We start from the raw sequence: 26,014 nt of genomic DNA on the forward strand, positions 1-26,014 counted from the left end.
CAAAACAAAAAAAGATTGAGGGTTAATTATCCAATGAGAGGGAGGAATTATAACCAAGGAATTAGGACCAAGGGATGATTTTGATTACTGAGTCATTGTATAGATATTCCTTTTTGCTTTCTGGCATACCGTAGACAGACTGGTATTTCTGGACTTACTTCCTCTTTTGGCAGAAGGGGCATGTAAATTAAAAGAATTCAGGTCAAAAACAGTCAACTGTTAATCTTTCCCAAGGTTTCTCTTGTTCTCTTTTTATTTTGTTTGTTTGTTTAAGGCATAACAAGCATAGCATATTAAAGTTCACACATCTTAAGCACACAACTCAAAGACATTTTTACATACACACAACCTATACACAGACCCATATATTAACCACATAGACTGAGATCTAGAACCCCTTATACCATCTGTGTGCAGCATTCAGTGTTGTGGGAAGAGGACATACGAGATTTAACTACTGGAGGTGTAGTGCCATTAGAAACTGAATTTCCAAGTAAATCTGAACCCTTGTCTTTACTTGAAAAATAAAGGGGGGAGGGCATGATATAGAACCCAACAGGCTCCCTCATATCCTTTTCTAATTAATACTTCCCAGAGGAAACAACTATTCTGATTTCCGAACCATAGATTTTTGCCTGTTTAAAAAAAAAAATCTACTCATGGATTCCTCCAGTATGTTTCTATTTTGTCTGGCTTCTTTTTGTCATCATGATGTCTGGGAAATTCATTGGTGTTGTGTGCAGCTGTGGTTCATCTGTTTTTGTTTCATTTCATTTTTAAAATTACTGTGTAGCATTCTATTGCGTGAATAGACAGTTTATCCAGGCTACTGGTGAAAGACATTCAGGTGGTTTTGAGTTTTAGACTGTTAAAAATAAAGTCATTACAAACATTCTTTTTTTTACTGTCCCATTTTTAAGTGGCCTTATTCCATAGGGATGAAAATATATATATGGGTTTGTTATTTGAGAGAGGTCATTCCCATTTATGATGAAAAAGACATCTGAAGAATAATAGGATTAAAGCTAAAAGTAATGGGGTATGTTAAGAAACAAAAGATAGAAAAGTTTCTTGGTACAATCAGGATTTTTTTCATAGCATTTATTGTGTCTCTTTATATATTTATATATGTGTGTTAAAACAACACACTTATTATTTTAAGTATAGAAAAATATAAAGAAGAAAATAAAGGTCATCTTATAATGCTCCTCTCCCACCTTCACCCCAAGATAGCAATTATACATACTTTGGTATTTAATGAATACACAGTTTATGTAAACTAGGATCATATTATAATGCTATTTGTATCCCACCCCCTACCTTTAATATTACAAGCATTGCCAGTGCCTTTAAATACATGTTGAAAACATGACTTTAACAGTTGCATCATATTGTATTAAATAGTAATTTAAAAAATCATCTTCTGTGTTGAGTTTTAGGTGGTTTCAGATATCCACAATTACAAATAGCACTGGCAAGAACAGCCCTTTACATGAATCAAGTGGTGAAGATGTGTAATAGGCAATGAAGAACAGAACTGAACTACTGTGGAACCAGGGCCCCAGAATGGGATAAGGACAGAAGCCCTGGCAAGAAAAGGGATGTCACAAAAGCCACCTTCTCAGAATGTGAACATCCAGCCCAGGCAGGAAGACTGGGAATAAAGAAGGGGTATTGTTTATTGGGCGGGGGTAGGGTGGAAATGAGAAAGGAAATCCCTGAGTGTGTTTATGAAAGTCATTCTGGGAACTCAAGTGAGAAGAGGGCATCATTTCTAGTAAATGATAAAAGTCATTCCTTCCAGCCTGCTGCAATTTTTGCATGGCATCCAAATGTTCATTCTGCATGCAAAAAGATTGCTGGTAAGAATTTTTAGAAGGTTAAGATTTTAGATTTGTAAGAATAGTAAATGCTGTACTCCAAGCCTTGCTAGTTTTAGGTGATTAATGTTGTTTAAGATGTAATACCTCCAATTTTAGCCACTGGCCGGAAACAGCTTTGTGGAAGTAGCCAGTGGACACAGATTTCTGTAAGCATGGTGGTGGTTGGAATTGCCTTTTATGCAGGTTGTGTTCTAGTGTGTATTAACCAACTGGAAATTTTTATATTTAATCTTTAAACATTTGGCTCTTGACTCAAGAGAATATTGACTGTGTCACAGTATAAATATTTTTAAGTAGGGAAAGGAAGGACATGCCTAGTCAACAAATCTTTGTTGATTAAACATGATTAATTACATTAAAAACTGAGTAATGAACTTTAGAACAGTGATTTAGAGAAAATTTTAAGATGAGCTTAGCCTAGAGAGAAAGGAAAATGAAAGATGTGTGACCAGAATATCAGGAAAAAGAAATGTTAAAGGGGGGGGGGGCTATATGAGCAAAGCACAATAGTTCTATAAAAATGAAAAATTGAAAAACTTGTGCCTAATAGAGAAATAAATGAGCAAAATTAGTACAAACATATAGGGAATTTTATGTAATTATTTAAAATTATATTTTAATGATGGTAAAGTTTATTAAGTAAAAGGGCAGAATTGAATATACTGTATGATTTCAAATATGCAAAATAAAATTGCATAGAAAATATGAATATGAATAAAAGTATATCAGTATGTTATTAATGTTTCTGGGACTTGAATTATAGATGAGATTTTTTTCCCTTGATGTTTTTTATTTTCCAGTTTCTCTGTATTGCACATATGTTACTTTTACAATGGGGGTTTGTTAATTTTCTTTTAACCCAGCACTAGTGAGAAAATGCTCTAAAAAAATGCCTATACTTATCCTGGGTTCTTACTACTTACTGGACACTTTCTAGAAAAATGACCAACTCTACCAAGGCTAGCATAAATTGTTTGATTCTGAGCGAGGGACTTTTCATCTATGTAATTCATACACTAACCTTTGACTGTGTCTAGATTTCTTTATGGATTTTTATGGATGAACATATACAAGAGTGAAGGGTCAAAATTGAACATGTTTATCTTGAAGAAAAGACTCAAAAAAACATGGCTTTGTTTCACATAGTTGATAGAATAAGATAAATTAGAGGCCAAATCTATTCCAACTGTAACAATTAAAAATAAGTATACTTCCATTCCTTGTTTTCAGTTGTACAGAAAACTTTACCAATAGTCTTTTATCACTTTGGATTAATTTATAGGGATTAATACCAACAAAAGGAATTAGACTCACATACATTTTTTTTTTATAAATTTTAAACTGTGGAACAAACTTGAGTTTCTTCTTTTTTCAGACCTCAGTTTCTTCTCAAAGGAAAATTTTATTCATCTTATCCTAGAGTAAAGAAATATGTGAATAGGTAAGTAAGTGTTTTATTTTGGGAAAGACTCTTTGATCCCAATCTCATTTTAATCAAAATTTGATTTAGTGCTCCAACAGTAGTTCATTTGGTTGAGTAGAATGGGAGAACTATGCCCATGCAATCCATGTCACTGAAAAAAGCAATACCAGTTTTCTAGACTTTTACTACTCAAAGAATAGTTTCTAGACAAGCAGAGTCTGCATCACTTGGGAACTGGTTAGAAGTGCAGAACCATTCCAGAGCGATATACTGTATCAGAATCTGAATTTTAATAATATACGCATGTGATTTAGGTTTAGAAGCACTAGGGTAGACAACTTTTTGTTTTTGTATATGGCACAGAATAAAAAGGAAGTAATTAAAGTAAATGAATGAAACTTGCTAGTATGGGAAAGTAGATGCTTCCAGACACATATTTAAGAACTACAATTACATGATAATGCCTCTAAATTTAAATTGTAAATGACATGTACTAGATTTTGGAAGAGCCACGCCTATCACTAGAAAGAGAAAAAGAAGCACAAGTGAATAGATAGAAGATTGCAGTGAGGTTTGACTGAATTATTTTATGAAGTATACTGTATGGGAGAAGTTCCTGTAAACAAACTTGTAATCCATGGAAATCTTCTCTTTCAAAGTGTCATTTCCAAAATGTATATAAAAATAATCAAAATTTTGTTATTTACACTCTGAAGTCAGTAGTTTCCCTTGCTTTTTCCTCTATTGTTTGCATATGTTAAATTTAGAAGTCTCAGTAGGGAAAACCATATACTTTTGTGGAAGTAGAGAGACATTCATAGATAAGCAGCAAGAAGATTCTGATCAAAGAATAGACATTCAGCAAAGTACTTCCTGGCTCATTCATCATTGCTCATACTCATGACAAATAGTGATTGCACACCTACTGTGCTAAGTACCAGAAAAACAGAGGTGAGTGAAAGAAACATGCTCCCTTTCTTCACGGAGCTTTTGATAGTTGTATGAATTACTGATCATTTTTTTAAATAACTTACCTGTGGGTTTTATTTATCTGTGGTCTCTCTGTGCCTGGAACCTTGCCTTTATTATTGTTAATGATAAGTGCCTAATTTTTAATTATCAGTTTGATTCACATAGACTGGTCAGTTGTGATGTGGATAGCAGTAGCTGTTCAAATCATATGGCTCAATGCAACTGATAACTTACAGAGATGAAGTTAAGACATTAATAGCAGTTATACATTAAAACATGATCACTGTAAAGGCTTGGCATGAGCTAGAGTAGAGGTCTGGGGGCTGCTAGGAAAGCAGTGTAGATTAGAAGAATAACAATGAATGGGAACCTTAACAAGTCTCTCCTACATCCTATGGATGAAAGTAATGCAATTATGGTCAAAATCAAGCACTGTCTTTTACCATATACCCTCAACTGATGAATTAGGTATTTCATCAGACACGTTTGCCTTCAAATGAAGATAATTTGTTCTCCAAATCAGCCTTATGACATTTAGAAAAGCATTTATTTTGAAAATATACTGCTTTGTGAGTTTTCCTGGGATGATGGATTTACCCACTCTTGGTGGTATCTATTGAATCAGGTGGGAAGATAAGATTACCAGCCCTCAGTGAGCAAGTGGCCCAGACTTGGGTTGACTCGATTGTTACTCCAAGACACTGACATCTTTGTGGGTTATGAGTTCAGTTGCCTTCCAGATCCCTGACCTTGTGCTCCCCTTAGCCCTGGCATTCACGCATCTTTACCTACCACTCTTGGCCAGTCACACCCTACTATTCAGAGACTAAATTCTCAGCCTGGAGGTTAAGGGCATAGTCTCAGAAGTCAGACAGACACAGGTTTGTAATTCTGGCTTCACTGCCTCCTACTTGTAAGATCCTGGGTAATATAATATCTCTATGCCTCAGTTTTCTCACTTGCAAAATGAAAATTATAACCCTCACTTCATGTGGCCATTTTGGATTAAATAACTACATAAAACACATGGCTGGTGGCTATTATCACTATTATTATATTAAACCCTGTCTCCAATAATTGGTTCCTGTTTGCTACAAGTTCCCTTTAGTAGCAAGTTTTCTTACCTGGTGTCTCAGTTTCTCAGTGTCTGTACCCTTCCTCCTACCCTGCCCCCTGAATCCATGTCCCACAGGTTGCATTGCTCACTTGCCGGGGACCCTTCTCCTTTGTGGCACTCTTCCTAAAGTCTCCACCACTCTAGGTTCAACAGACGCTCCAGATCTGTTTGGCTCAGAGAAGCAGTAATGAATAGTAGTCAAAAGCATGGACACTGGAGACAGGCTGCCTGTGTTCAAATTCCAACTCTTGTGCTCACTAGATGGGTGACCCTAGGTAAATTATTCAGCTTCTCTGTGCCTCAGTTTCCTCATCTGTAGAATGACCTGCACCTATCTCATGGAATTGTTACAAAGATGAACAATCTTCATGATCTTCTAGATGAACAATCTGAATAATGGTGATATATAGTGTTTGCTTTTATTTATTCATACCTTTGTTAAGAGTACCAAACCTGGCTTTTAGTCACTTTTCCCCTTTCACCCCAGGATTACATCCCAGCTGTAGATCTAGTTTAAGAATGCATGTACCCAACTGCATGCCACAAATGTTCCAAACTTTAGAGCTTTACACCAGGCCTAACCTGGTGGCCTCTTGCCTAGAATAAGGTGGAGCTAAGAAAGCTGATTAAAGTCATTGTCTAATTCCTCTTTAATTCCCACGCCTCCCTGTCCTCAATTCAGTGCAGGTTTCTGCCCTACAGAGGCTGAGGGTGCTAGGAAGTCTCATGTAGAGAAAAAGTAAAGAAAAAAGTAATGAGCTGTAATTTGGAGGATGAACTTCTATTGTACTCATCCAATGAATTGGTTAGCTGAATTCTTACTGTGTGAGTTCTACAAGGACATAAACGTGGCTGAACTAAAAGTAGCCTAAGAGAAGCAAGTCAAAGGGAGATTGAATTTTGATTGCAAGATTTAAATAAAGCATATGCCAGTGGTTTGCAACCTGCACAGTAAGCTCAGGGGCTTCAATGGAAGTCAAGGTTATCAGGATCTTACTTCTCAGCCCTCCGTGCCTGGAATAGTACTTGGCTTGTGGCAGTAAACTGTTTTGGCTTGGCAGTCCTGGTTTCAAGCCTCCCACGGAGAGATTCCTTTTAATGCTCCAAATCCCTTCCAGGGCCACTGTCAACATTGTCAAAAGCAAGATGATGATTATTAGCTTATTCTCTTTTCAACACAAACTATTTTTAGAGTATTTTCTTGGTGACTATTTTTTCAAACATTTGGGAAGAAATTTATTTGGTCTGATTAATGAAACCATCAGAGGTCTTTATCTTTTATTTGTCCATCTTTTATTCCAGTTCATTCATTCGATAATGCCCAACTGCACATATTAAATCTCTACAATACTATTAGATAATTTAACATGCCCCTAAACAAACATAGATGAAAATTCAATATAGAAACACACATAATTAAACACTAAAGGATCAGGAATAAATAATAGATAATACCTAGACCATTAGATAGTATATTTTCCCATTCAGGAAAGGGAACTGGTATCAAGCAAGACTTAAGTGTTTGCGTGGGTCCCCTGAAGCCCAATTGTGTGACTTTACTATTGATTTCTGGGAGTTAGTTATGGAAATAACTTCATTCAATCTGTTACCATAGATCATTCACTCTGTAAGGATAAAATTAAGTTTAGTTTTCACACAAAATGGTGAGGAATTGGGAAAAGCAAAACTTACTAAACAAAAGGCTGCGAAACCAGCCTAGAAGGCTGCCCTGTTCTGGGAAGGGAGGGAACCTCCAATGTAAGCTTGGGGATCAGCACTATTTCCTTATATGGGAAAAAAATGTGAGTTAGCCATCTCGGATAGGCTGTAACCTCTGGAGTGCCCAGCCAATGGGGAAGCAGGGGAGGGATTGGCATATTAGGTTTAGGAAATAAATGTTGCTGCCTCCTGTCATTTCGCACACTAGCCACCACATTTTGGTTGCATACCTGTGCTTGCCAGATCGTTAATAAATTCTTTTCTTCTCCACAATCGGGTGAGCATTTATTCTCTTTCAGGTACAGCTTTCTTTCTGACAACTTTGGGGGCTCATCCAGGATCCCAGGCTTCAGAGGAGGACCCCCGGGGAAGATGAAGGGAAGGCACGCCTCAGACTCCACCATTGGGGCCCACTTTCAACAGCCAGAAGGACCCAAGACTGGACACTTAGATCCACCAATTGTGAACGAGAAAAGGGGAAGGGAAAATCAGCCTCACAGTGACCAGGCAACTCTGTGCATGGACCAAGGCACTGTGGTTTTCTGGCCCAGACCCCACCCCTTGAATTTGCTGTCCATTACCACCAACTGGGCAGTTGGGTCCTCATCAAATGGAAAGAGTCCAAACTCCAGCCAGCCTACGAAGAATCTTACTAAGTTCTATTGACAACTGAAAGAGCAGTCTGGACAGCAGAAAAAAGGCTGAACTCACTACACCCAAGTAAAAGGACCAGAACCTGAGCTGGATGATAAGTATCCAACAACACGATCTGATTTCTGGGAAATAACTCCAACTTTGGACCCCTTAAAGATTACTCTGAAGAGACAATAATTGGGAAGGAAAAAGGGAGGAGAAGGGATGGGGATTTTGTATTCTAATCTAACATAGTTATTATTGAGCCTGTTCAGAGAATCTTACCCAGGGAAGACAGATGAGAGATCTGAAGCCCAACCTAAAAATGAGAATAATTATACTGCCTATAATGTTCCAAATGTGGGATGCAACAAGCCCCGTCAAATTGGTAGTGAATGAAACCAAAGGTTTAGAGTCCCAAACTGTACAGTTTGATGCTTGCCAAGTAATAGACTGCAGAGACCTAGTGAATCAATGGCAATTGAGTGGGGAAAATAAGTACCTGTGTCAAGAACCAGTAGGGGGGTTAGTAGTCGAGCCCCTCCTTACCCCTCCTGGGATGAAGTACAGTGGACTGCGCAGTTTCGAGGGTGAACCATAAAGGGGCTAGGTTTCATGGACCTGGAGGCCATTGAGGAGTAAAATAACCTTTTATAAAGGAAACGCCCCACCAGATTGCAAAGATCTTCAATGTAATCTGGTGTTGATAACCATCAAGAAAGTAGACATACATCCAGCAGGGGGTGGCAACCAAGATGTGGTAGTTGATAGAATATATGGGATGGGGGCAGATATCACTGGAAAAGACCCTCTGGGAAGGCTCAGGATACAAATTCTCTCTCAAACACCAGCAACACCCTCTCCAGCTGGCCCTTCAATAGCACCAAAGGAGATGCAGCTGGAGGCCAGTTCCCCAGTTTGCACTGACCCCAAAGTTGTCAGATGGTCAAGGCAGAAGATTTAAAACAAACCATGGAGATACAAATGCCTGGGTAGAATGGATCAAGTATACAGTCCAGAGCTTAAACAAAAGCAACTGTTATGCTTGTACAACAGGCCAACCCACTGCTCTTACCATGCCCTTTCGGATAGGTATGGAGAAATGAAGAGGAGTTCAAATATATGGTACCCCTTTTTCAGAATACTACTCCTGGTGAAAAATGTTGTCCTCTCTTTTCCCTCCGGTCAGGAGCAGAAGGCCATACTGGCTTCCACCTCGGTCTGTGAAACCACTCTGCCTGTCTCTCTAGACAGGGAGAAGGGCTTCAGGATCTTGGGACCATGGCTTCATGTACCTAAGCATGGGATGTGACTGAGAATGGTACTGGCAATTTCTCTAGTTTAACCATACCCCAAGTAGACCTTTGGTGGTATTGCAGAAAGGGTATCCTCCATCCAGCATTGCCTGAGAAATGCAAAGTGACCTGTGCTCTGGTTCAGTTGGCTATCCCATTCACCCTGGTATTTGAAAAGGAGGAGGAAATTCAAATCCAGGAAAAAAAGAAAGAAAAGAAGCTTACTTGGTTCCTTTGTGACCGAATTTATTTAAACAGTATAGGGGTACCATGGGGAATCCCAGATGAGTTTAAGGCTAGAAATCAAATAGCTGCAGGATTTGAATCATTCTTATTCTGGTGAGTCACTATTAATAAAAATGTGGACTGGATTAATTGCACATGTTATAATCAACAAAAGTTTATTAACTACACCAGAGATGCAGTCAAGGGCCTCACAGGACAGCTAGATGCTACTAGTTGAATGGCATGGGAAAACAGGATAGCCCTATGTATGGTGCTAGCTGAAAAGGGAGCCATTTGTGTGATGATCGAAGGTAGTTGTACATTCATCCCCAATGATACAGCCCCAGATGGAACTATCACCAAAGCTTTACAAGGCTTAACAGCCTTATCTGAAGAATTGGCAGAGAATTCAGGCATTGATAACCCCCTCATGGAATGGTTAGAAAGTTGGTTCAGAAAATGGAAAGGGACGGCATTGTCCATTTTAACTTCTTTAATCATTGTAACTGGGATGCTGAGAGTGATCGGGTAGTGCATCATTCCATGTACCTGGACTTTAACTCAAAGACTTATTGAAACTGCCCTAACCAAGCAAATGCCTGCTCAGTACAGACAAAGCAGTATGTACCTCCTTAAAGAGGAAGATTCCTATGATGAGAAATGTGAAAAAGCTCTTTGCATGTTTGAAAAAGAACTAGAATGTGAAAACTAAAAAGGTTTGAAAGAAAGAGGGGGAATTTGTAAGAATAAAATTAAGTTTAGTTTTCACACAGAATGGTGGTGAATAGGGGAAAGCGAAACTTACTAAACAAAAGGCTGTGAAACCAGCCCAGATGGGTCCAGCGGTCGCCATTTCCTTGTATGGGAAAAAAAAATGTGAGTTAGATGTTTCAGATAGACTGTAACCTCTGGAGTGCCCAGCCAATGGGGAAGCAGGGAAGGAACTGGCATGTTAGGTTTAGGAAATAAATGTTGCTGCCTCCTGTCATCAGTTGCGCACCCATTTTTGCAAGATCATTAATAAAGTCTTCTCTTTTAGCCTCCACAATCAGATGAGCATTTATTCTCTTTGTGGTATGACTTTCTTTCTGAAAACTTAATCTTTCCCTATGCCTACATTAAACCTCTACAATGCTACTAGATAATTTAATTTACTCCTAAACATATATAGTTGAAAATCAATGTAGAAATACACAAAACACTGAAGGATCAGGAATAAGTAACATAATACACAGGCTTAATTCCATCAATCTTATCTGATTCTAATTTAATTTCTAGAAACATAAATATTTCCACTAATTCATTCAGTAGATCCAAGAATCTTATAGAAGCCATGAACTAGATGCCGTTTCATTTCCCTTGTAAGAAACAACAATCTCACTAGATCCCACCTTTGAAACACTATAGCAAAGTATTTGGAAAGTGAAGTCTGCACACTAGTATGAGGCAAATTGTTGGTCTTATATTCTAATACATTTATTAAATACCCATTGCATATAACGCTCTGTAAGAAATCCCAAAGAAGTAGATTTAAATTTGTTCCACATTGGGGAAAAGTCTGGAATATGGAAAACAGTTTAAAATCAGGTGGTAGAACAGGTGCATGGGTAGTTCAGTGGTTAGAATGCCCACCCTTCATGTGGGAGACCCGGGTTCAATTCCTGGACCATGCACCCCCCCAAAAAAAACCCAGGTGGCAGAACTATGTAAACAAATCATATCAAATCAGATAGAAGAAACAAAGTAGTTAATTTTACATGCTCTTTCAGATGTTATCTCGGAAATAGCTAGAACTTTATAACCAAACAGGAAAGATACCTGAACTATAACTACAGATGCTCAGAAATACATGAGGAAAAAAACTCAATACAAAATAGAGTTATGAATAAACATTCACTATACTCAGGAATGGAGGCTGCTGGGAAAATTACACTACTTTGATTTGATAGAATGTTTGGGTAGAGAAGGTACAGAAGGAGATATATTCAACAAGAGAAAATGAGATCTGGGAAGGAATACAGATGCCCTTTGAGGGAGCTGCTTCTTTTAAGAGAAACCCAATTCCCTCAGCTCTGGGCATGTGTATCCCAGTTAGAGGAAGGAAGACAAAGCACTGACCAAAGACAGAGAGACCTCAGTTTTGGCATGCTTAACTGGAAGAGGAAAAGTACAGCAGGCACAAGAGAGGAGCTAAGAGAAAGGAATCAAATCCTTTCCCATGGTTCAGAATCTTCTAGAGGTTGTTACTTCCTCTTCCTTTCTTATCTCCCCAACTGCTTCCACTCAGACCTTTTCAGGTATATATTTATCCTGAGTTTTAAAGTTACTAATCTATGCCTTTATGCCAAAAATTCCAGCCAGTGGGACCTGGCCTGGTCTTACAGGAAAAGTAAGTTTACCTTTTAAAAATATTTTTGTTCCCTTCCACTGTCTCATTTGAACTGTGCAAAAATGACCATCAGAGCTTGAAAAGCCAGTTAGAGTCATATCATTTATACTTTCTTTGTGTAAACATGGGTGGAGATTTGACCAGAAGAAGAAAAATAAGTAATTTTAATTTATGCTCAGTGGTTTCTAGTCTCTGTAATTATATTGACATGCCATGGTGTCTAGTATTTTACTTGTTTATTGTAGGTAAACAAAACATTTTTTTGTTGTTGAATGAATGAATGAATAACAAACATACCCACACTTGCTTAGTAACATTTTGGGTTTTCTAAATTTCTACTCAATGTAATAAAATAATCCAGACTCAATATTAGGTTTCCATGTTTTAAGATACAGAGACACAAAGAGATTTAGCAGTACACTTTTGAAATTCATTGGGAAAGGAACTGTTCTGTAAGAGGAAGCCAGTGAGCTTCATTAACCAAATCTTTCATGATTAATTCTCTGTAGGATTTAGCCAGAAAAAATACAAAAGCCCTTGCCATTTGGAAACATTAAATTAAGACATTAATTTAATTCTAAAAAGGCCTCTATAGAAATTCTTAGAAATTTAAAAATTGTTCAAAAATAAACAGCAAAATAATTGCATGCTAAATGTCTCACAAGTCTAATTTTTCTTTTTTAAAAGTTGTAAGGAAGAGAAAACCCTCAGGGAATCCCTAAGAAATGTATAGATGATGAGGTTAGCTAAATTCTTCTTATCCAGAAAGTTCCATAAATTGTCACAAATTCCATTTTCATCGTATCAGAAGATGTGATCAGAAAGTTGCATTTCTTTTTCCGGGATGGTGAGAATCTTTTCATGTAGATCAATGACACCTGTCCTTATCTGATTGGAATATGTAAAGCCTCTGAAACCTGTTTTGCCTCAAGTTTGACCCTAAACTGAGGTTGAACCTGTTGTAGATTGAGACGACATTTTTACTGAAAAGAATCCCATTTGTTACAGATACAATAACAAATCTTTCTTCCCCACATAAAGCATCCTCTTATGTTTTAAAGAGAGATGGTATAAAGAGAGATGGTATAAACCAAAGACTAAGAACAAGGACTTCAGCTTCTGACTAGCCTACTGCAGGAAGAGGTCAGCTTTTCCACTTACTAGCTGTGTAACTTTAGGCAAGTCTCCATACCCCTCTGAGCCTCAGTTTCCAGATCTGCAAAATGTAAACAATAAAAGCACATATCCCATAGGGTTGTTGCAAGGATTAAAAAGAGATAACATGTAAAAACTCTCATGCCCAGAAAGCACTCCTTAAATGACAGCCTTATTATTATGATGATCACATCATCCTATTTTAGAGAGTGACAATGAGCCCAACCCCTTTTTCTTACCCCCAGCAACCAATGCTTCCAGCTGAGCTCACATAGTTCAGCATTAGGAGCCTGGAGGAATGAAAAGTCCGATGAAGGAAGGGCTCAGAGGCCTGGCAGCCCATTTTTCTTGTTGCTACTACAATTGCTGTTCCCTAGACCATGTATTTAGGACACAACAGTAACCACCTTGGCACCCTGGCCATTTTGTTGTCTTCACAGCCTTTCACCACAAGAGCAGGTGGCACAGCTCTTTCAGGTGAGGGCCCCAAACTGAACAGCTCTTTCGCATCAATCTGCTACCTGCACAATAATACAAAATAAATGGAAAGCTCACTCTGTTAAACTTCCATAAAATCTAACTTCCAGAACCAATTTCATCCTGGTGACTTTATCATTTTCATTCAACCAAAGGAGAAGAAAAAAAACACAGAAAGAATTTGACTCCACTGTTCCTAGCATTTCCATAATTGTCATTATTAGCTCATGCACAAATAAAACACGCTATTAATTTAAATAGCTTGACTTCAGAACAAATCCCCATTTTATAGATTGTATGAGATCTTCAGAAAGTTCACCCCTACTTTGCTATGTGGTCCAGTATGGGTGTGCCTTATCTATGGTTAAGGGGAAATATAATCTGGACTCTTTAAACGTCAACTTCACCAATCAATCAGATTGTTACGAGAGCATGTCGGGTAGGGGTGACTTTTTAAAAACTTTAAACAAACTCAACCCATACATACCTAGCTACCCAAACATACTTGGAATCATGTATATACTTTGGTGTCCCTAGAATTTAGATAGACTCAAATATGATTAAGAAATAGTACATAGTGTTATCTAAAGTCACAAATTCAAATATATATTTGAAATATAAATATACTAGGCCAAGTAAGTAGTATAAGTAAAACAATTCAGATATGAGACATAATTGGCTCTTCCAATCTTTTTCTTTTCTACTTTTGTTGGAGGCATAGATACCTGAAATACTTTTTTCCTGTTTCTATCATGAGAAGAGAAAATCTGCAGTGAATGTGTGAACATAAATGTCAATTAACTTGTAATATCCTCCACTTGAGTAAGGAACTTGGTGAACAATGGGGAACAATGCCACAGGCGGGTCAGTACTAGGCAGCGTTACACATCTCCAGCCACTGTTACCAGTGGATCCGGTGTTGTCAGATCTCCAAAAGAATCTAGAAATCTGGATTTGTCTGTATGGTTTAATGAAAAACTTGGCTAATCTTTGTCCTTAGTTCCTAGGGAAGTAACCTTTAAATATTTAGTATATCCTAGGAGAGGACCGTCCTTTGTTTTTCCATGGTGGAAAACCTGATGGTTCATATGCTAAGGAGATGACAGGGAGGGGTGAGCCATACCTGCAGTTTTAGGGTAGGAGCTGGCCCCACCAGAAAGACCAACCAGGTGTTTAGGGGCTTGGAGTTTCAGTCATGTCCTATCACCCACCTCTCTGACTTCCAGGAAAGCAGGGGGGCTGTGAAGGAGTTCAACCACATGGACATTGATTCTATCAGTAAGCAAGTATACAAATAAATATATAATATCAGGTAGGTATAGAAAAGAACAGAATGAAAAAAGTAGTATAGGGGGTTAGAGGGTGAGGTAACTAGAGGGGCACTTGCTATTTTAACCTTGTGGTAAGGAAAGGTTTTCCTGAGAAGGTGACAGTTGAACTGAAACCTGACTGAAGAGGAAGGAGAACATTTGATGGTCTGCCTAAAACATATAGAAATAGGTTTGGCATGCTCCAGAAATCAAGAAAGAAAGCTGTATGGCTAGAGTGGAGTGGAAAGTATTGGAGATGAGGCAAGAGAATTCAGTAGGCCGAACATGGTAGATGAAATTTTATTCTAAGAATAATAAGCCATGGTAGAGTTTTGAGCATGGCACTGATGTACAATGATTTATGTTTCTAAAAGATCCTTCTGGTTTCTGTATAGACTATAGAAGACTAGAATAGAAGCTGGAAGACAATACATTCCAGAGCCTTCAAGAGATGATGGTGGCATGAGCAAGGGTGAGGCTGGGGAGATTTAGGATGTATTTCAAATGTAAATGAACTAGATAGGGAGTTTGAGGATTTGACTTCCAGATGTTGGGTCTAACCAACTGAGTGAATGGGGGGATCACGTCTTGAGATGGGAAAGACTGATCATGAGTGGGTTTTTAAAAACTGAGGTACAGAATAAGAGTTCTGTTTGCAATGTGTTAGTTTGAGAGGCCTGCTAGATATCCAAGTGGAGAGGTCAAGTTGGCTTTTGGGAGTTGAGAGGAAAGGTAGAGACTAGAGAAAGAAATACTGGAGTCATCGGCACACAGTTGACAACCCCATAGGACGAGATGAGTCACCCAGGGAGTGAGTTTAGGCAGAGGAGAAAAAAGGACCTTTGAGTTCTCCAACTTGTAGAGGTTAGGAAGAGGGAGAGTCGGCACAGAAGACCTAGAAGTGGTCACAGAGGTGGAAGCAACACCAAGAGAGAGTGGTGACCTGGAAGCCAAGCTAAATGTTTTCCGAGGGAAAGAGGAAACAATTGAGTCAGATGTTACCGAGAGTTTGAGTATGATAAAGTCACCATTGGCATTGACTTACAAGATGAAGACCATTTGCCATCTGGAAAAGAACAGCGTCAGAGAGACTGATGGAAACGAATACTAAAATTCAGCGGGTGAAGGAGCAAACAATAGTGAGTCAATATATTCAGTGTATTTACTCTTGCTATTTTAGAAATAGCCATACAAACCCCTAAAAATGAATGTAGAATTCAGGGTGTATGTGACAAGGTCTGTTTTCCAAAAAGAGAAGCCATAGCTTTTTAAAGGAGTTTGTCCCTACAGTTTGTTAAAAATCCTGAGTTAGAAGTTTCAAAGGCAGGCCCAGGGCTGCCAATGCTCTGAGACCAGACTATGAATGCCCTCTCCATGTGTTAGCTCCCTGTTCTGGCCACTGCTATAAAGAAAGAAAAAGAGCAGGTTTCTGTTTTCCTTAAGTAGAGCCCTTTAAAACGTACCTTTACAGAATCTGTTTTCAGCTTTGAATGGTTTTTCTAGGCTAAAACAGCACTTCTATGCGACCTCTGGTGGATGTTACAGAACTGCAGCCCACAGATTTACATTTTATATGCAGGAAAGATATTTGAAAATATTGCTTTAAAATGGAATTTTTTTATAAACCTATTCATTTCCTGTTTACTTAGGCAATCTCGCAATAAATATATTGAATAAGAATAATTCAGCATATAATTAGTATGCAAATTAGCTTTGATATAATCTTTGAAAATAATGAAGAGATATCCAAAATATAATAGTACAGAGTTAATTTTTTTTTTTTAACCAGTAGGAAAATACTACATGTAGGCTGTTTGGCTGCAGAAATTGAGTAGGTCATTCTGCATTCGGCAGAGAGTTGAAATTAGACTTCAAAATTTCCTTCAAGATAATGTATGAATAAAATTAGCTATTTTGCTGGTCTCTCATTTTTAAAGATGAGCAATATGATAAGGCCCAAAAGATGTTTCTGTGTCTGGTTTTGAAGTGAACATAAACATCAGAGTCCGAAATGATGCGTCTCTGGGCCAGCAGCATCTGTTCCTAGGAATCCTTAGTGAATTCAGACCCCACCTTGCAGGTCTGTCCACAGCAAATGTCAGGTTCCCTGAGCACAGAGCTGTGTCTTACAGTTCTGTGATTTCATTCAGCAACTGCTGGAACCCAACAGAGTTGCAATAAAAACCTGGTATTTGAAGAGCATGAAATATGCACCTACTAATTGCTGAGAAAGAATTGTGTAAATGAGGAGCTCTAACAGTTCCAAAATAACATCTATGAGGGATCCTGGGGCTTCCAAGCATATCTTTTCTCAAATGAGCCGTCAATGAGACCTATCGATGACTGAGACCATAAAACCCACAGGCTATGTGTATGGGGGAAGATCCTGGGATGATGTGACCAATTTAAATTACTCGATTCTTCTAGTTAGTGATTCATAAAGTAGGATCCCTGGACCAGCAGCAGCACCATCACCTGGGAATTTAGTAAAAATGTAAGTTCTTGGGTCCCTCCCCAGACCTACTGAGCCAGATAATTCTGGGGATGAAGCCCAGCAATCTGTTTATAACAGGCTCCCAGGTAATTCTGATGCAACCGAAAGTTTGGGAACCACCTATATTGATAAAGATGGAAAACATGTGCTTTTTAGGCAGTTGGAAAAAAATTATCTTGTAATTAAATAGAAATAACCTTACCAAAAAAGTGGGAAAGCACTGTAGATACTGATATCTAGCTCAGTTTTTCTAAGTATAAAGGTTTATTTGTACACAGGCAAAATAATTAGAAAATGGACCAAGAATTTCCCAAGAACCTCTTTGCTTTTGATAATCATGGCAACATGAAATAAAAATATTCACCCTGCTATCAAAAAGGCAATTCTGTTTTCATTTCAGAATATACTTCATTAGTTACTGAGATTACCTGCAGGTGGATTTTTAATGTGGCATTCATCTCTCTTAATATAAAGTTCTTCTTCCAGTACTTCCTTAATTCTCTTATGTGGCTCACAATATAAAAATTTCTTCCCTATAAAAACATTAACAAAATTGGTAACATCATAAATTCTGTCCAACTTTCTGTTACTTATCATACCTTCTGCCCAACCTTTAGCCATTATACATACATGAATAAATATTGCCTATATAATCATTCCATTCAAAGACATATTCCATACAAATAGCAGACAAGTCACCCTGCAGGCTCCAACTTGGAAAGATCTCTTCCATTATAATCTATAGTTTTGGGGTGGATTTCACACTTTCATGGAATTCCTGAACTTTTGGGGTAAGTTTCAGGTACCTCTGTTAGATCATTATGAAGAAATACATGGAGTTTTCTTCATTAGCTCCAAGATACCTTTTATTCATTTTTTTAACAAATTCTTATTGGAGGCCTACCATGTGCCAGGCATCTTGGCAAGGGGCAGTAGACATAGCAAAGAATGAGAAAGACATGTGTGTGGAGCTTATAATAGAGACACATAGCATTAAACAGCCTCTACATTATTTAATCATTTTTAAAAGATTAAGCCTGAACTTGCAGAAGTGAACCATTTATGGATATGACTTTTTCCCCAGCCTCTCAACATGGCCCTATAGGATATTACTGCTACAGTCAAGGGCTGGATTATTTGTTCTAAATACATTAGCTACATTTCTCTGCTCATTCCAGTGGACAGAGCCCCAGAGAAACAAAAGAGCTCTAAAGGTGCCATCTTATGCTGTATGTTTCTCCAATCCCCTGTCAGTCTTTCTCTCTCACTCCTTGAGCTCTGGCTACCCTGCGGCTCATCTGTACCTAGGAGCACTTGTGCATACTGATTCGCTTTTCTCCTAATGCTTTGCCTGGGTAACTTCTACTCAAATTTTAGCTCTTGGTTTAAATATCAGTTCTTTAGGAAAATGTTCCCTGACTCCTCAATCTAGACATATTTCCCTGTTTATTTTTTTCTCATAGTTATCTTCCTCTTTTCTTTCACTACATTTGTTGCAGTTTGTATAAAATCTCATTTTATTTATATACTCTTATTTGTATAGCTTTTAGTTTAACATCTATCTCTCTTCGCTGCTAGACCACAAACTCCATTAGAGCAGGATGTTGCCTACTCAGTTCATCCAAGTCTTAGACCGGAGCTTGGCAATTAGCAGATGCTCAACCAATCTGTGTTCAGGTGGAATTAAGCATTGTTAAATCAAATACAGTTCTAAAAGTAAAGATGATTCTGCTTCCAGCAGTGGCCCTGGGTCATTCCTGGTCACAATGACCCAAACACACTCTCGGACATAGACAAAGTAGACTTACTTTCTGGGTCCCATTCTTTTTCCCCAAAGGTTGGAAGACAAATGAATGAGAGATAGGGTCAGCATTACTCAAGTCTAACTTAATTCAACATTATCCTATTAAATCATCATCTTCAGGGAAAAGGTGTTTAACAAACTTGGCTAGGAAAGAAGCAAAGCCTGTAACAGGTCAGTAGAGAGGAAGCGATCACTTGCTTTAATTTCAAGTCTTCTGATGAAGTTCAGCCCTGGTGCTAAGAGAATTTACAGAGGAAATCACTAAAGATTACTATGTCTGAGGAAAAGGGTAAAATAAGAGAGGTGTAAGGGGCTACTATAGGCAAATGTCCCCTGCTGGAAAGAGAAGGGAAGGGAAGGGAAAGGAAAAGGAAAAGGGAAAGGAAAAGAAAGGAAAACAAATCAAGAGTGTAAGTATAGGACAAAGAAAAAACCTGGAATCAAATTCTTTCAATTGGTGGAGGTGGAAAGGGAAAGGAAAGGCAAAGAAGAAAGGGAGGGAGAAAAAAGGAAAGAGAAAAAGAGAAAGAAGAAAGGAAAGATTTTGCAAACTATAACATAGCTGCTTGAGGCTAATCTTCAGCATTTTGAGTGGATTGTTCCACAGAAGGCTTGTGAGCACAGACAATGAGAAACTAATTGCTAAGAAGGGCTGCTAAAAACAAGATCATTCCAGACTTAACTGTTTCCTTCTGTTGAGAGCTGATAACAATAGCTACAATTTATTGAATGTTAGATGCCCTAGCCATCTTACATATATAATCTCTGCCATACTTACCTTACAGATAGGTATAATTATTCTTATTATATAGACTAGAAAATAATTTACTGAAGTCATAAAACTAGTCATAAAAAATAATCTCAAACCTTTAGGGCTGGGAGGCTACTGGATTAGGGAAAGGTATAAAATGTCACTATGTATCTGTGTTTCAGCCAAATCTTTTGAAAAAGTGGATTTGTAGGAGGCTGAATGGGCATGCCAAAGATGCTGATTAACAGATGGAGGCTAAGTAAAATAAAACAGCTGCCTGCATTGCGTGTTGCTGTGAGGGACCCCTTTCCAAGGAGATTTTCCAGAAGGCAAAAACAATTGACTTGCAGGAACTTTCTGAGAAAAGGAAACAAAGGAAGGCACCTGCCCTACAGAACTGCAAATAAGCAACACCTGGCGATAAACTAGTTTGGGTCTAGGAGAAAGAGTTTATTGGATCGGACCTACTATACTAACCAATGTATATCTGTTCCCCACTCTGCAAGACCCAACCCCCACCCTATGTAAAATGTAAAATCAGCAGTCAGAATATTTCTTTACTGCTTCCATGTTGGCCTTATATAAGTTTCCTCTTTCCAGTCCCTCCTGGGAGCTTCCTTCTACTTTCTGAATTGTATTCTGCCCAATTTTTGAATGACTCAATAAAGCGTGAGATTCTAAATTGCATGAATTTTTTTTTCTTTTAACAAGGCCAAATGAGTTGAGAACATCTGGAGAGTCTACTTAGTCCTATTGCCACCTTAATTAATAATTTGAATAAAGGAATTGTCAGCAAACTCACCAAATGTGGGAATGGTGCACACTTGTGCCAATGGTTAACTTGCTGAATGACAGAATTAGGACTCAAAATGTGGCTACTACAGACTGGAATGAATTGCTAAACTCCATAGGATGGAATTGATGGGGATAAATGTAAAGATTTGTATTTAGGATCAAACAAATCAATAGCATAAGTATAGGATAGAAAAACCCTGAATCAAATCTTTTCAATTGGAGGGGGAAAGAGAAACTAAGGATGTCACAGACTGTATTTATTGTGTTAATAATACAATGTATCTGCCAAAACACCTAATGTTGTTTTGGATCCATTTAATAGAAGTACAGCGTTCAGGTTGAGGGAGGTTATGGTCCCACCACACTATACTAATCAGTTTATACCTAGAATGCTGGGTTCAGTGATTTAATAAACAGGAGAAATATTTATTTCTCAGCATGGTAAAAATGCCATAAATCATTTAAAGGGCACCCTAATTGTATGAGAGATTTGATGGTGCTCAAATAACCACTTTTATATAATTCAAGGCTGTTAATATGGGAAAGGACCATGCCGTCTGTATGTATTTGAGAGTAAATCTGTAATTAGAGAATAGTAGCTGTAGGGAGGTGGAAAACCATTTCAAGAATCACAGACATCTGAAAATTGAATGGGTACTTTGTGTGGATGTGAGCAATCAGTCTCTTAGGCTAAGGCCCTCCGAGAAGGTTCTCAGGGAGGCTGAGGCAAGAAATCTTTGCACACACCCCCACCCCCCAACCTTGTGAGCTATGGGAAATTTGGATACTTATCTTAATTCATCACTTATTTCCCTGCCCCTTTCCCAGTACCTGGCACACAGGAAGGACTCAGTATTTGTTGACATGAAGAGTGAATGATTAATTCTACCTCTTATTCCTAGAGCCACAGAAATGAAGAACTTTTAAATATGAGCATCTTTAGTGAGAATGTTCTTAGAGAGAGTTTGAAATCTGTTATTTAAATATACTGGAGTTATTTAAATATACTGGATTTAGTTGCTTTGAGCAAGGCCCCTGCATACTTAACATAGTAGCAAAAGGAATGAGTTATCATAATCAGTTATATTCTGAGGCAAGAGGCCCTTTCCACTCAAGGTACAGGTTCTGCCTTGAGGGAGTTCTGGGAGGAGGAGATGTGACCCGCCCAAGCCCAGGAGCTGAGGCGCTTCAGCCCACGGCTCCCTCCTGGGGCTGCAACGCCAAGGGAGCCAGGAGAACGCCAGGCTGCTCTCTACGGATGCGAGGCTGCAATCTAGAGTCGCTGAAGAACAGCTGGAAACAGCTAGCATTCCTCTTTGGCCTATTATTTCTCACCATCATTCCTTAGCACCTACAAAAGCCTTGTGGGGCCCAAGAGGCTGTGGGATATCCGTAAATTCATGAAACAATAGGAAGAGTCCTGAGGGATGAAGTGGACTCAAGGTACATCCAAGCTGGCTGTGACTATAGACCAGAATTGCCTTTGCTCATCTGGATAGTCTGTGTCTTGCACGACAGAGAGGAAACAGCACTGTACTAAAATGTGGCCCATTATTGTGAGGTTCTGGGAGGTCCATTAATAATTTATGGACTGAGAGTCCACGAGATGGGAGTTGAAGTATTTTAAGTATTTCTCCAGCACTAAGTGACCATGGGAAAAGTCACTTCCTTTCCAATCACCTGTTTCTTGCTCTCTAAAACGAACGAATTGTCAAAATAATATGCATGTTTCCAGGTGAGTGTGAGTGCGTGTGAGTGTGTATACATACGTACATATATAAATCCATTCACAATACCTAAATGCGTATGTATCATACATATAAATGCACATACGTGTAAAACTATATATTTACATATACATATAATTGTTTTTCAATCCCTTCCAGGCCAATACCGCTCCCAATTAAGTTGGTGGTGACCACCCAGAGCCCGGGCTCTAACTGCAGCTTTTTAAAGAGGGCTTGGAAAAATGGGCCCAAAGTTTTCTGCCACATCGCCATCACCTCTGCTTTCACCCAAACAGCCACCCCGTCCCTTCACCCCAAATCCTCGAGACTTCAGCCAGCCCCAGTGCGGTTCCCCTAGTTACACTTTACCGGGTCGCCATGCCGCGTCCCCTCCCCGCAGAGCCCGAGGAGGCAGCTGAACTCACACTGTTTACGCGGCTCCTGGGGGCCGCCGCTGCCCGGCTCCCCGCGCGCCCCACACCCCAGCCCTGTGGGCTGCGGAGGCTGCTCCCGGCCACCGCCGGCCTCGGGCGTCGCCGCCGCGGCCACCACCCCTGCCTCCGCCCGCCTCATGTCTCAGGGCTTCCTCTCCGCGGCCCGCGCCCGGCCTTTTCAGCTCCGCCGGCCCTCGCCGGGGAACGCGGGGCGTGTCCGGTTGCCACAGTGACTGCGGATCCTCCCGGCGCCCGCCGCCGGCCGCGGGCTGCTCCTGGGCCCCAAGTGGCCCGCGCGCCGCGAAAGGTGCTGAAGTTAGGGAGCAGCGATGAGTTACTGAGCAAAGCCAAGGGCTTTCCCTTCATCTCTCCTTTGTTTCGCACACCAACTTCCCAAGAGAGGCTTTTATTGCTCCCAGATAGGGAAACGGATTCAGAAAAGCTAAGAAAACTGCCTGAGGTCACACAGCTAGCAAATGGCACCGCTGGAATTTGAACCAGAAAATTCTGTCTCAGAAGCCCAGAGACAGTCCACCCGGGACAGAAGAGGTACGGGTGGAAACAGATACTGGCCAGGGGAGTTCAAGGTACTGTTGCTAGTTTGCCCACAGGGTCACACCTGTGGAATAGAGCTCCCTGCTGCTCACAGAATGGGAATGTTGAAGATTCCCTACTTTGGGATTGTACATTAGTAATGATGATTATTATACTGAAAATAATTATTATTTTAAATTTCTTGTAATTTCCAAGCACGTCCACATCTATAATCTATTTCAATCCACATAACAACTAATTTTACAAATGAAGGAAATTGAATTTCAGAATAGTTTGGTTTGAATAGCAAATGGGAAAATCCCGTTTCATTTGGTGGGGCGGGGGAAGAAGTTGCCGCCTTCTGTGGGTGGTTTGCTTGATTCTTTTTTGTTTTGGTGGTTATATTTAAAAATTAATTATGTTGTGGTGATAATTTTATCAAAGTTAAATATGCGCTGTTTTATAGAGTTGAATAGTTCTTCAAGGCATGTAACCAAATCCTGGAGTCCTCTATCCATTTCACCCACTCTCCACAGAGCCCATTACTTGTACCTCCTTTGGCTGATAATTTAGTATTTAATTTACAACCATATAGCCAAATACTCATTTTTCCGTTTTTTAATATTTTTCAATTTTAGGCATCATACTTGAATTTCCTACTATAGAAGATGAGGATTTAGTTCTCGTTTATGATTCCTGCCATACATATTCTTACTGTCCCCATATCCTACCAATATAGATAAATTGAAATTTCGGTTAAAAGCAATAATGTCTACATTACTATGATTATGTAAACTCTACTCTAATGATCTAATGGTCACTTTTTCTTTCCTGAACAACTTTTCATTTGCCTGGAGTTAATACTCATCTATTATTATTATTATGTTTGGGTTTTAATTTCCTGATCAGTTATTAATCTCCCAACTCTTCCTCCTTGTGTAAATCTCTTAACACATGAAGGATTCTATCAGTTTCATTTTCTTGAAAATGTTCTTCACAGAGCCTTCTGATCTGCTCCAGCCTGGGCTGGTTGCTCTTAAGGCTTGAGACTACAGTTTAAGGTTTGAGACTACAGCTGTTGTCTAGGAATTTCCATTCACCCTCAGTCTGGGCACTCCCTCTGCCTCTCACCTACACTGGATTCTTTATCTTGTGGCTCTTATCTTGTCCTTTTTCTTGGTTTATTCCCATATTTAGTAGAGCATATCTTAGCAGCTTTTAAGAAAGAGTGTATGGGAGATAATAATGTCCTTATGGGTAAGAAAATGTTTTTTACTCTCTATTAAAGTGAAGGATTGGCTGGATAAAGAACTTTACATTGGAAAGAATTTTTCATTAGAACTTTAAAGTCTTTATGTCATTGTCTTCTGGCTTCCAGTATTGCCATGGAGAAGTCTGCCAAAATTCTTTTCCTGACCTCTTGTATGGGGCTGTTTTTTCTTTCTAGAAACTTGGAGGGTCTTCTCTTTTCCTCATTATTCTGAACATTCATGATGACCCACCTTCATAAAGATCTATTTTTCCTCCATATACTAGGTGCTCCAGTAGATTCTTTCAATGTAGAAATGCATATCCTTCACTTCAGAGTAATTTACTTGAATTATTTCATTGAGGTTTCTTTTTTTTTTCTATTTTTGTTGGAACTCTTCTTACTTGTATGTTAACCCTCCTGCTTTGCCCTCTAATTTTCATACCTATTTTTCCTATTTTCTATTTCTATTTTTTTACACAATTTTCTGGAAGAGTTCCTGAATGTTAATTTCCGTACTTCCTATTTTTCACTTCTGTTATCATGTTTCTAATTTCTCCAAGATTTCAGAATATTCCTTTTTTATGTAACACCTTGGTCTTATATCATGGATGCAATATCTTTCATTTCTTTGAAGATATTAATGATATTTATTTCTAATTTTTTTTAATCCTGTATAATCACTGCTTCCTCCAGGTTACCTGCTCGTGTTTGTTTTGTTCTCTGTCTTAGTAGCTTACCTCAATCTTCAGGTGATCCTTGACTGTCTTCCCTTTATCTAGGAGTGGAGCAATGTTATTCTCATTGGAAGTTCTGTACGTAGGGGTGTGGCTTATAGATTGGAAGTTTTACTAATGTGTGATTTGTCTGGAAGAATATCCACAGACATGTCTTTTCTCAATTGCAATATCTATTTCATCTTCCTACCACTAACTCCATGACTTACTTGCATCTGTCTCTACATAATTTTCTCTTCCTCCCATTCCACTGAAAGTTTAACCTTGCCCCAGGTGAAGTCACTCCCCTCTATTTAGGGACTGAATCCCATCCTCTCATGCCTTCCCAAGGACTTAACCTGCAAATGCCCCCTAAACAAGTTATCAATTTAATGTCTCTCAGCTCCAAATTCACCCTTCAGTACCTGCTCTGTGATAATGAATAGAATTCCTTTAAGTATTTTGCCTTCACTGTGAGCATGATGTTAAGTTTTAGCAGCTGAAGGGACACTGCAAGAGAAAAGGCATCTCCTGTGTTCCAGGTGCTGCACAGTGGGTCAGTGGTGTGAATGTAAAGACATCTTGTAGTGCTGTGCTCCATCTGTGCTCCCAGAACACCTTCCATCAGCAAGCAAGCTTGCTGGTCTGCCATAGTGATAAACATCCAACATGGATACTGCATGTTCCAGGCCTCCTGCCCTTACTGGCTCCCCAATTCCTTTATTTACTCTTGCTCCTGACCACTAGCTGGCAGTTCACCTACACCCTGCCTATATCCTGGCAGGTTATCACTGTAAGGGTTACCATTGTCCCCCTCCCAGGCCTCTCCACCTAGCCACAATTGGGGATCACTTGTGCCCCACCTGTGTTTCAGAAGTTTACTTTCTGCTTGCACAGTGACTGCAGATCATC

The 26,014-nt window shown here is 39.1% G+C and overlaps 1 protein-coding gene across 1 annotated transcript; it reads right to left on the reverse strand.

Moving 5' to 3' along the window:
* Positions 1-2,530: 2,530 nt before the first annotated feature.
* C8H11orf97 (chromosome 8 C11orf97 homolog) lies at positions 2,531-22,798 on the reverse strand. Its single transcript, XM_077112058.1, has 4 exons — positions 22,595-22,798; positions 17,521-17,625; positions 6,393-6,518; positions 2,531-3,299 (listed from the first exon to the last, which is right to left on the reverse strand). Exons 1-4 carry the CDS (start codon positions 22,740-22,742, stop codon positions 3,295-3,297), a joined length of 384 nt encoding a protein of 127 aa, XP_076968173.1. The 5' UTR covers positions 22,743-22,798; the 3' UTR covers positions 2,531-3,294.
* Between the last annotated feature and the right edge of the window lie 3,216 nt (positions 22,799-26,014).

This window comes from Tamandua tetradactyla, chromosome 8 (assembly GCF_023851605.1).
Source record: "Tamandua tetradactyla isolate mTamTet1 chromosome 8, mTamTet1.pri, whole genome shotgun sequence".
NCBI lineage: Eukaryota > Metazoa > Chordata > Mammalia > Pilosa > Myrmecophagidae > Tamandua > Tamandua tetradactyla.

Excerpts from the sequence above, each read along its gene's own strand:
- C8H11orf97 (XM_077112058.1), bottom strand. The coding sequence starts at position 22,742 with ATGAGGCGGGCGGAGGCAGGGGTGGTGGCCGCGGCGGCGACGCCCGAG. Across the intron at positions 17,626-22,594 it reads CCAGGAGCCGCGTAAACAGT|GGAAGAAATTTTTATATTGT; the intron begins GTGAGTTCAGCT and ends ATGTTTTTATAG. Across the intron at positions 6,519-17,520 it reads CATTAAAAATCCACCTGCAG|TGGCCCTGGAAGGGATTTGG; the intron begins GTAATCTCAGTA and ends CAATGTTGACAG.